General features: G+C 43.9%; 1 protein-coding gene across 11 annotated transcripts in view; it reads left to right on the forward strand.

The window, feature by feature from the left end:
• The window catches only part of mlip (muscular LMNA-interacting protein), a 218,853-nt gene that overhangs the window by 148,828 nt on the left and 57,484 nt on the right, over window positions 1-12,541 (forward strand). For all 11 annotated transcript variants that reach the window (XM_063039197.1, XM_063039204.1, XM_063039222.1 and 8 more), the window contains 2 exons: window positions 862-2,574; window positions 6,045-6,113. In XM_063039197.1, coding sequence (XP_062895267.1) covers window positions 862-2,574; window positions 6,045-6,113 — 1,782 coding nt within the window. The remainder of the gene's footprint in view (window positions 1-861; window positions 2,575-6,044; window positions 6,114-12,541) is intronic.

Consider the following 12,541-nt stretch of genomic DNA (forward strand, 5'->3'; position numbering starts at 1 on the left):
TAGTGTAGGGAAGTGTATGGTCATGCACTTTGTAGAAGGAATAAAAGTGTGGATTATTTTCTAATGCAGAGAAAATAAAAAAAAAATCAGAGATGCAAAGGAACTTTGGAGTTCTTGTGCAAGAGTCCCTAAAGGGTAACTCGCAGTTTGAGTGAGTGGTAAGGAAAGCAAATGCAAAGTTATTATTCATTTCGAGAGGATTAGAATACAAGAGCGAGGATGAGATGCTGAAGGTTTATAAGGCATTGGTCTGACTGCACATGGAGTATTGTGAACAGTTTTGGGCCCCTTATCTAAGCAAAAGATGCGCTGGCATTGGAGAGGGTCCAGAGAAGGTACACGGAAATGATCCTGAGAATGACGTAAGAGGAATGTTTGTTGGCTCTGGGCCTGTACTTGCTGAAGTTTGAGCTCACTGGATCTCATAGAAGCCTACTGAATATTGAAAGGCCTACACAGATGGTTAGGGTGAGGATGTTTCCTACAGTGGGTGAGTCCAGGACCAGTGGCACAGCCTCAGAATAGAGGGATATCCATTTAGAACAGAGATGAGGAGGAATTTCTTTAGCCAGTTGGTGGTGAATCTGTGGAATTCCTTGTCACAGACGGCTGTGGAGACAAGGTTATTGAGTATATTTACAGCGGTGATTGATAGGTTCTTGATTAGTCATGGCATCAAAGGTTATGGGGAAAAGGCAGGAGAATAGGATTGAGGGGGATAATAAATCAGCCATGATGGAATGGCAGAGCAGACTCAATTGGCCTAATTCTGCTCCTATATCTTATGGCCTTATATGCGTACTTTTTTTTATCATTATTGCTTCTGTAACTTATTTTCTTTCTTTTTCTCACTCTTTACAGTCTTGTTCTCCTCATTGTGCCGATATCCATCTACTAACGTCCACAATTCAGAATGGAGATAGCATTCCCACTGACAAGAGACACGCTTGCCTTCCACCTGCATTGAATAAATCTGCACTTCATTTTGTTTCCAATCAAAACACAGACAAGAAATCTTCTAGTTTGCCCCGGTCCAGTTTCTTGTCCACCACTGAGAATTCCCTTTTATCTTCTAGCTCTTTACCTTCAGCACTTCATACCAAGTCCCTCTCCCATTTCAACCCCTCTGTTACGATCTCTAAAGCGGCTTCTCTTCCCTACCCTCTATCCCTACCAGACTTTATGAGCTGCAGTGATTTGCATTCATCTCCAGTCTGGTCATCTTCATCCCTGCCCTCTTCAAGGTCCACTGTGGATTCCTCAACATGTGTTCAACATTCACCTTGTTCTTCCAGCCAGAATTTCCTTACTCCCATCTCTCCGTTGCCATCTTGTCACTGTTCCAGAATGGCTGACTCTTCTTGTCTGCACACGAATTCTGCAAAATCCAGTGAGGTGTCCTCTCCTCCAACCCAGTTGTCATTGCTAACTTCAATTTTAAGATCTGGAAAGCTAACTCCAGTATCATCAGAATCCTCAGGGCAATCGACAATAGTTTCCTCCAACACATCTGTCCACACCATTGGCTCTGGATCTTCCGTCAAATCTCCAACTTCTCAAACTTCACATGCATCTCCTCCCTGTCAAAGAGCCAGGACATTTTCTCCGATGCCAGGGGCTTCCTTCCAGGTCTCCTCCAGAAAGGCCGAAAATGTTTCTTCAGTCTTGCCAAGGTCCCCTGCCTCTCCGCTGTTCCCAAAGCTGGCAGCATCTTCCTTCCATTCCTCTTCTACGCCTTTATCTAAAAAGTCTCGAAATAGTTCAAGAGAGAGAGCTCAGACCCCACCACCTCGCCCTTCTGCAAAGCACAAAGCTGGTCCCTTGAAGTCAGCCAACTCGACTCCCATGCTATCCTCATTGTGTCATGACTCAAAGCCCCCTATTTCACCCCACTCTCCCTCCCCAATCCATAGAGTTATTTCTCCTGGCCCAGTACCTTCTTTGTCACCCCGACCTCCCATTCGACAGGAACAGGAATGCCCTCTGCCCTCTAGGAGGTCTCTCAGGACTCCTCCCACCTCTCGAATCTCAAACTTGAATTACTGCCTTGGAAAGTTTGACCGTCTTTCACTGAGTACAACAAGTTCTTCAGTTTCTGTTTCTACCAGCCCCTTCAATACTCTCCCCACCTTAGAACAGTCTACAGCACCTTCTCCACCCTCATCTTCTTCATCTACTCTGGTGAATTTGTTCTCTTCCTCCTCTTCTGTTTCCAATAAGCCCACTCCTTCAAATATTAATCCTTCTACAACTTCACCCACACGAAACCAGACCTCTCCTCATTTGTCTCTGTTGAAGCCTGGCTCCTATTCCACTGCCTTGCATTACTCTTGCTCACCGAAACCCCCTATTCCACAGCAGCTTTCTCGCCAGCCTTCCCCTCTTGCTAAATTCAATGGCACTGTTAATACTTCAGCTCAATCTGCAGGACATTTCTCTAACCCCAGCACTCAAACACCGCTGCCTGATCCTGTAAAACCCCCTCCACCATCATCACCCACTCCCAGATCGGGCACATTTTCTCCAACACAATTTCTGTCCCGTCCCACCGAGACTAAGAAACCCGAACAACAGGTACTTGCATCTCTCTTTCTTTTGCATGTTACAAATAATGAAGAAAACTGTTCTCTTTGAGTGGCCTTTTCTGCCTTGCCTGCATGCAACTTGTCTGCATGAAATATTATATAAATTCGTCTTGTTCTGATTTAATTCAAACTAAATAACTACGTTTCCTTTTTAACTAATTCTTAGAAATGGAAACCCCACTGCGTTTTATATTTGACACTTGTGATGTCTTGATTATTGGTGTTAAATTCAGGATTTTAATGATTTGGGATTGTTTGGTGTTCATCTGTTGTAAGGCAGTATTTAAATACTGTATTGCTATGGTTTCAAGATCCAGTGTGAATAGTGCTTTGTTTATTTATTTAGTAGGAGGCCCTTCTGGCCCTTTGAGCCATGCCGCCCGAGCAACCCCCAATAAACCCGATTAACCTCATCACGGAACAATCTACAGTGACCAATCAGCCTCCGTGGTATGTCTTTCGATCGTGGGAGAAAACCGGAGGACCTGGATTAAACCCACAATTTGACCACTAATAGCACCTGAAACTACTTTTGATTGTGCTTCAAATGTTTTAGTTAACCAGCAAGGAACCATTTCACACTGCATTGATTTTCTGAGGCATAGGGAAGAGTTTAGCTTTCTGAACGTCACAGGTAGACAGGGCGTTTAGCACACTGGCCTTCATCAGTCAGCATGGGAGTTAGGACGTTGTGTTGATGTTATGTAAGACATTGATGAGCCACACCTGGAGTACTGTATACAGTTTTGGTCACCTCTTATAGGAAAGATGCTATTCAGCCAGAAAGAATGCAGACTTTGACTATGTGTCTGTGCCATTCATGATCTTACACACCTCCATGTGTCAATGCCACTCGTGATCAATCTCCGACTGACCATGCAATCTCCAACATTCCAGGGAGTAAACACATAGTCTACAGAACCTTTCCTTATAACTCAGGACCCTAAATACAGGCAACATCCTGGAAAATCTTTTCTACACTCTTTATAGCTGAAGAGCATCTTTCCTATAACAGAGTGACTAAAACTGTACACAATACTCCAGGTGTGGCCTCATCAATATCTTATATTACGCCAACATAACTTCCTAACTTCCTAACTCCCATGCTCATGAAGGCCAGCATGCCAAACGCTCTGACAGTGAAACTCGGAAAGCTAAACTCTTCCCCGTGCCTCAAAAAAATCATTGCAATGCTGTGGTTGTGTAGGTCTTTACTCCCTGGAATGTAGGAGATTGCAGGGTGACTTGATAGAGGGACTGTACATAAGATCATGAGTGGCATAGACACGGTGTATCCATGTAGTCTTTTTCCCAGGGAGGGGAGACTAAAAACAAATGGTTGGACGTTTAAGGTCAGAGGTGAGAGATTTAAAAAGGGACATCGGGGGCAGCTTCTTGACACAAAGGGTGGTGTGTACAGCATTTGGAATAAGCTGCCAGAAACAGTGGTCGAGGTGGGTACGTTAGCAACATTTAAAAGCCATCTGGATAAGTATATGGATAGGAGAGAGTTAGATGACTATGGGCCAAAAGAGGGGAAATACAACTAGGTAGCTAGGCAACACAGTCAGCATGGGCAAATTGGGCCAGAAACTCTATGAGTTTTTCTGTGAAAAAAGTACTGTGCAAAAATGAAGAGATTGGAAATTCCCCTTTCAATAATACAGCAGGAAACAATATAGCAGGTGGTTTCTGTATTGTGCCATAAACACAAGAGTTTCTGCAGATGCTGGAAATCCAGAGAAAGTGTTAGAAGAACTCAGCAGGTCAGGCAACATCTATAAATAGACAGTTGATGTATTGGGCTGAGATCCTTCATGAGGATTGGAAAGGAAGGGGGTAAGAGAGTGGGGAGGGGGAAGGAGGAGAAGCTGGTGGGTGCTAGGTGAAACTGGATAGGGGGAAGCTAGAAGGTTGGGAATGCAGTGAGAAGCTGGGGGGTGAGAGGTGGAAAAGGTAAAGGGGTGAAGTAGAAGGAATCTGCCAGGAGAGGAGGGAGGGCCATGGGAGAAGAGGAAGGAGGAGAGGCACCCGTGGGAAGTGATGGGTAGGTGAGGAGAAGAGAAAGGGTAGGAGGGAATTATAATGAGGAATGGGAAAAAAGAGCAAGGTGGAGGGGGAAACTTGGAGAAATAAATGATCATGCACAAGAAACAAGATATGGTAATGTGAGAGCTAGGGAGATAAGATCAAAAACAAAATGGTGAAGTAAAGTTTAGGTTTTGATCCAAAGAAGACTTGTAAATAACTGAAACAATTTAATTGAAGAAAGCTTTGTGTTTTCTATAACAGAGCTTTTGCTGACTGTGAGTCGAAGAAGGTTGGAGTAATTTGCAGCAGACATTTAGTTGTCTGGGAAACTAGGTCCGTTCACAGAGCTGAGAGAGCAAAAACTTTAGGATCTTTACCCATGTTAAACAGGGTGATTTCTCCTGAAAGAAAATCCGACATTGGGGATGGTTGCAAATTAATTATGAACATAAAATCAGTCTCAGTCATTTCAACATTGTTTATTGTTATTCTTCAGTATAAACTTACTTATGTCCCTCACCTCTACTGGGCACAGGCCATCGACAGCAACTCACCAGAGTCCTCTATCCTGGCTAAGTTGTTCCCAGGTGCAACCAGTCTTCAAAGATCCTTCCTCTCTCAGGGATGAGGTCTTTGGAGTGTCTGTTGGTGTTTCATGTCCAACCTCTTCCTTTTACAGACGGGCTATAGATTATCTATGTTGGACTTGTCACCTTTCAGTACATGAATGAGGTTCCTATATTAATGTTTTTCTTGGAAATTTCAATGAAAAGTCCCTTGCTTCATTTCATGTGACATTTAAAAAGGTTTGTCATTGAAGGTAATGGTAAAATAAATTTGCAGTGCAGACTCTTTGATTTACTGCCATCCATTCCAAAACCATGAATGAAACCAAAGATTACCGTTAATGAATTTGAGGCTTACCACATTTTTGACCCCTGTCATAGAGTCATAGACAGTACAGGACAGTAACAGGCCCATTAGCCCATTGAGTCCATGCTGAAATGTTATTTTGTCTAATACCATTGAGCTGCAGCTGGACCATAGCCATCCCTACCCTTTCCATCCATGTACTTATCAAACGTCTCTTAAATGTTGAAATTGTACCTATTGTACAATCCACTACTTCCACTGGCAACTTGTTCCACACTCTCACCACCTTCTGAGTGAAGAACATTCCTCTCAGGTCCCCTTTCACTCTTAACTCATGACCTCTAGTTCCAGTTTTACCCAACCCCAGTGGAAAAAGCCTGCTTGCATTAACCCTGTCTGTTCTCAGCACTTCATTCGAATCTAGTGCTATAATCTATTAAAACCAATGATCATCTCTGTTCTGCAGTAATTCCTTTTTTGCTGTTTTTCTTTTCTGTATCTCTTGCTTTCCCTGCCCACTTCATCTTTTCATCCTTTTCTTCTTGCCTTTTACAGTACAAGATCAAGTCAAGTTACAAGGCTTTTGCAGCAATACCGACCAACACACTGCTACTGGATCAGAAGGTCAGAGCCAGTTGAAAAACCGCTCTTTTGTAGTACAAGCTATAAGCACAGATAGTAAATCAAATTGATGATGGCTGCTGATTGTAACAAAGGGTGAACCTTTCAGTCATTCAGTAAATGACTAAGCCATTGTCAAAGTGAACAATATCATTAGCGAATGAATAATTGTGCTAAGCTGAATATCCTCCCGGTTTTATCTGTTCAGTTGGATCCATCTGAGACACCGAATCTAAATGTATTACTCAGTTGTCTTTTAGTTTTGTCACAACTTGAATCACGTAGCTGAAGTTTTAGGAGAGAGTGTGTATCTTGGTCACTTTCACCATTTTATTCTTTTTACTTATTTAGAGATGCAGCACGGAACAGGCCCTTCTGACTCAATGGGCTGCACCACCCAGCAACACACCTGTTCAACCCTAACCTAGGGACAATCTCCAATGATCAGTTAACCTACTAACCGGTAGTGTGGACTGTGGGAGGAAACTGGAGCACCCGGAGGAAACTCACGCATTAATGGGGAGAACGTACAAACTCCATTACAAATGGCGCTGGGATTGAAGGCTGAACTCCGGAACGCCTCGAGCTGTAATAGAATCGTGCTACTGTGGCACTCCCCTTCCCCACTGGTTCCTACTCCAGCTCCTCTCTCTTGCATCAAGTCCTAATCCTTACATAGAACATTACAGCGCAGTACAGCCCCTTCAGCCCACAATGTGGTGCTGACCTTTTAATCTTTTAACTCTCCCCTCTTACATAGCCTCATTTTTCTATCATCCATGTGCTTATCTAAGATCTAATTTACCTGCCTCTACCACCATCCATGGCAGGGGGTTCTACACACTCACCACTTCCTGTGCTAAAAAACCTTATCTCTGACATCGCCCCATACTTTCCTCCAGTCACTTTAAAATTATGGCATTAGCCATTTCCACAATGGGAAAAATGTGCTGATCTATGCCTCCTATTACATTTACACTCAATTAAGGCTCCTCCTCCTCCAGTCCACAGAGAAAGGCATCAGGTCCATATCCACCTGTACTTTGTCCATTTAACCGTCTGTCTAAATGTCTCAAACTTATTAATTGTGTCTAATTCCACCACGTCCCAGATATCAACCCCTCTCTGTGTAAAATGCTCATCTGCCAGATTTCCTTCCAAACTCCTTCCTCTCAGCTTAAACATATGCCTTCTTATTTTTGATATCCCTAGCAAAGATTTTGATTGTCTACCCTGTCTATGCTTCTCATAATTAAAGATTTGGTTTATTTGTCACATGTACATCAAAACATATAGAAAAATGCATTGCTTGCCTCAGCGACCAGTGCAGTTCGAGGTTGTGCTGGGGGTAGCCCACAATTATCCCAATGCTCCTGGCGCCTGGATAACATGGCCACAATATACTAACCCTAAGCTGTACATGTGGGAGGAAACTGAAGCTCCCAGTGGAAACACACACGTAGTCACAGGGAGAGCATACAAACTCCTCTCAGATCTCAGCGGGAACTGAATACTAATTGCTGGCACAGTAAAGCATTATGCTAGCTGCCCATTATGCCACAGTGCTATCTTTATATTCTTTAACAGGCCACTCCTCAATCTTTTATGCTCCAGAGAAAACAAGCCTAGCTTGTCTGATCTCTCCCCGAGTCTAAAGTCCTCCACTCCAGGTAGCAGTATAATGGCTCTCCTCGACACTTCCTCTGGAGTTACGAAGGTCTATCCCTGGATAATGTACATTGTACAGGCATCCTTAAGGCAGTTTTGTTCATCAGTCAGAAAATGCACAAAAATCACTTGATAGAGTAACCACACTTTTCCTATGTGTTTTTCCATCATGCTGTTTCAAATGGCATCAAAAACACACAAAATTGACAAGCGAGAGGGAGAGAGGGAAAGAGGGAAGGAGGAAGAGGAAGTGGGGGAGAGAGAGGAAGGGAGAGTGAGAGAGAGAGAGAGAGAGAGAAAAGAGAGTTTATTAGTATTACAGAAGCTCATTCAAATATACAGTTGTCTTAAATTGAGTGTTACCAGCTTATTCCATTGTTGGTTGCCATTTGCTGCCAGTAGTTTCCAGGGAGAAATATTCTTGAGCTGAACATAGGGGGATGAATACTTAATTAAGTCAACTTGTGTTGAGATGTCTTTTACCATTCATTTTGTACTATTCTTTGACCTTTTCAATATACTTCATTTTCTCAAAGTTCAAAGTAAATTTATTATTAAAATATATATATGCTACCATATACAACCCTTCCATACATTTTCTAGTGAGCATATTCAATAAATCCAATAACCAAAATAAAGTCAATGAAAGACCACACCAAAAGGACGGACAACCAATGAGCAAAAGATAACAAACTCTGCAAATATGAGAAGAGAGAAAGGAAAACAGAAGTAATAATAATAAACAAATAAATAAGCAGTAAATATGGAGAACATAAGATGAAGGGTCCTTGAAAGGGAGTCCATAGGTTGTGGGAAGAGTTCAGTGATGGGACAAGTGAAGTGGAGTGAAGTTATCCCCTCTGGTTCAGGATCCTGATGGCTGAGGGGTAAGAAATGCTCCTGAATCTGATGGAGTGAGTCCTAAGGCTTTTGTACCTTCTTCCTGATGGTAGCAGCAAGAAGAGAGCATGACCTGGGTGGTGGGGGTACCTGATGATGGATGCTGCTTTCCTGCAACAATGATCTGTGTAGAAATGCTCAGTGATGGGGAGAGCTTTACCTGTGATAGATCAGGCCTTATCCATTACCTTTTACAGGATTTTCCATTCAAAGGCATTGAGGTTTGCATACCAGGCTGTGATGCAACCAGTCAATATACTCTCCACCATATATCTATAGAAATTAGTCTATTGAAGTTAGAAGCTGAGTCTTTACAAACCCTTGAAGAAGTAGAGGCGCTGACATACTTTCTTCCTAAATGCATTTAAGTGCTGACCCCAGGACATGCATAATTAATTGAATTGACTTTATTTCTTACATCCTTCACATACATGACGCATAAAAATCTACATTACATCTCTGTCTAAATGTGCAATGTGCAGTCTTAGTAATTTATAATAAATTATAATAAATAGAACTGTCAATGTAACATAGAATACACTCAAATCAGCGTGAGTTAATCAGTCTGATGGCCTGGTGGAAGAAGCTGTACTGGAGTCTGTTAGTCCTGGCTTTTATGCTGCAGTACTGTTTACCGGAGGGTAGCAGTTGGAATAGATTGTGGTTGGGGTGACTCGGGTCCCCAGTGATCCTACGGGCCCTTTCTTCACACCTGTCTTTGTAAATGTCCTGAATCATGGGAAATTCACAACGACACATGTGCTGGGCTGTCCACACTACTCTCTGCAGAATCCTGCGATTAATTGAGAGCAGCTAGTCAGGACACTCTCAATAGTGGCCCTGCAGAAAGTTCTTAGGATTTGGGAACCCATACCAAACTTCCTCAACTGTCTGAGGTGAAAGAGGAGCTGTTATGTACAGACCACGTTAGGTCCTCAGTGATATGGATGCCGAGGAACTTCAAGCTGTTTACCCTCTCAACCCCAGATCCATTGATGTCAATAGGGGTTAGTCCGTCTCCATTCCTCCTGTAATCCACAGCCAGCTCCTTTGTTTTTGCAACATTGAGGGAGAGATTTTTTTCTTGACATCACTGTGTCAGGGAGATGACTTCCCTGTAGGCCACCTCGTTATTGTTTGAGATTAAGCCAAACAATGTCGTATCATCAGCAAATTTAATTAGCAGAATAGAGCTGTGGGTGGTGACACAGTCATGGGTATACATGGAGTAAAGGAGGGGACTTAGTACATAGACCTGAGGGGCTCCCGTGTTGAGTCGGAGGAGTGGAGGTGAGAGAGCCCACTTTTACCACCTGCTGGCGATCTGACAGTAAGTCCAGGATCTAGCTACACAAGGCAGGGTCAAGGCCAAGGTCTCTGAGCTTCCTGTCGAACCTCAATGGAACTATGGTGTTGAATGCTGAACTGTAGTCCAAGAACAGCATTCTCACATAAGCATCCTTCTTCCCCAGATGTGTAAGGGCGGTATGTAGAGCAGTGGCTATTGCATCGTCTGTCAATCAGTTGTGTGGGTAGGCAAATTGGAGGGGGTCCATTTTGGGTGGTAGCATGCTGCAGATGTAATCCTTGACCACCCTCTCAAAGTATTGGCTTATTATTGAGGTGAGTGTGACAGGACCCCAGTCTTTCAGGCATGTTGCCTTGGTCTTTTTTGGTACAGGGACAATGGTGGATGTTTTGAAGCAGGAGGGCACTCTACACTGGGAGAGGGAGAGATGAAGAAGTCTGTAAACACACCTGCCAGTTGTCTGAGTACTCGCCCTGGGATGTCGTCCTGTCTTGCAGTCTTGTGACTGTCCTCCCATTGGAAACATCTGTGTACCTCATCCCCAGAGATGACCAGGTTGCAGGTTGTAGCAGTGGCTTTCCTCGGAGGCTCAGAGTTAGCGACATTGAACTGAGCGTAAAGGCGATTGAGCTCATCTGGGACAGAGGCCACGATGCTGGCAGCACCACTACATTTGGCTTTGAAGTCTGCTATTCATTGTGAATCTTGACTCAATCTTGTCCCTGTATTGTTGTTTCACAACCTTGATAGCTACCTTTCTTGAACTCCTGCTGATTGCCGGCAGTGTCAGCTCTGTGTCGCGTAGTAAGTGCTGCTCGCACGGAACTATTGGTCCGGTGTTTCTGTTTCGAGAAGACCCTGACTGACTTCTGGGGGACAACATCGGTCGATGCACTTGACTCCATCCGTGAACTTGGAGACATCCTCATCATGGAAGACATTCCAGTCGATGTCATTGAAGCAATCCTGCAGCATGGAGGCCGATTAGTAGGACCAACAGTGGACAGTTTTAACCATGGCCGCCTCTTGTTTCAGCTTCTGCCTGTACGTCAGCAAAAGCAGGATCGAAGAGTGCTCTGGTTTTCCAAAAGCTGGGTGAAGGAGAGCTTTGTAAGCATTGTGGAATGTAATGATACGAAATGATACCACTGTGGAATTTAATATTGATGACACTCTCCTCCTCTGTTCCCCTGATGAGAAGTGGCTCATGGACCTCTGGTTTCCTATATTTGTCAATATTGTTCTCATTTTTGCAATGAAGTGGAATACAGAACATGGAACATAGAACAGCATAGAACCAGAACAAGACCTTTGGCCCACAATCTAATGCAGAATCAATTAAACTAACCAAATAGCTAACTAAGCCAATCTCTCTGCCTATGCAATGTCCATATTCTCCCATTTCCTTCACATTCATGTGTCTATCTAAACTTCTCTTAAAATTCCCTAATGTATCTGCCTCTGTTATGACCTGGGCACCCTCCACACTCAGTGGAAAAAGAGTTGCCCTCACACCTCCTTTAAATGTATCCCCTCTCACCTTAAAAACATGTCCTATGGTATTAAACATTTCAACCTCGGGGAAAAAATACTGTCTGTCAACTGCGTCTATGCCTCTCATAACCTTATAAAGCTCTATCAGATCTCCCCTCAGCCTTTGGCGCTGCAGAGAAGTCAACCCAAGTTTGTCCAGCCTCTCATTATAGTACACATCCTCTCACCCAGGCAGCATCCTGCACCCTCTCCAAAGACTCCACATCTTTCCTGTAATGGGGTGACTAGAAATGTATGCAATACTCCAGATGGATCTAGCTAGAGCTTTATAAAGCCACAATATAACTTCCTGACTTTTGAACTCAGTGCCTCGACTAGTAAAGGCAATCATGCCATAAGCCTTCTTCACCATCCTATCAACCTGTGTAGCCGCGTTCATGGAACTATGAACTTGGACCCCAAGGTCCGTCTGCTCAGCATCACTTTTAAAGCCCTTAATGGTGTACTGTCTCTTTACATTTGACCTACCTAGATACACCACTTCACATTTATTTGTCTGGGTTAAACTCCATCTGGCATTTTTCCACCTTTATCTGCAACTGATATATCTTTTCTCATGGCGCTGTCTGTCTAAGTAGACAATGGATGCGCCCATCCGGGGCGCAGACCTGGGCGAAGAATGTGGAGATCCTGGGCTGCCCAGACATCAAGATCCCCCTCTCGGCCTCGTGGATGTGGTCCAAAGGAATGAGAAGCAGTACATTTGGCATCAGCTTGGCTGCAGGAGCTGCCAGGAGGTGACGTGATACGTCATCTAACCACCTTAGGGGCTCCACTCCGGACTTGTGTAGGGTTTACTCCTTAGCCTTCTCTTCTCTCAAAGATATCCACAAGGCAGTGGGATCCGTAACCCTGGATGGGGGCCCATACCGGGTACAGTCAGCCGGAGCCAGCTGAGCCTGGGTCTTGTGTAAGGAAGGGTCGTCATGTCCTGTAGTAGTGACATGTGGAGTAACTACCCACTACTTGATACATATCCCATTGTATTCTTTGCCAGTCT

This window comes from Mobula hypostoma, chromosome 2 (genome assembly GCF_963921235.1).
Source record: "Mobula hypostoma chromosome 2, sMobHyp1.1, whole genome shotgun sequence".
In the NCBI taxonomy this organism is placed as follows: Eukaryota; Metazoa; Chordata; class Chondrichthyes; order Myliobatiformes; family Myliobatidae; genus Mobula; species Mobula hypostoma.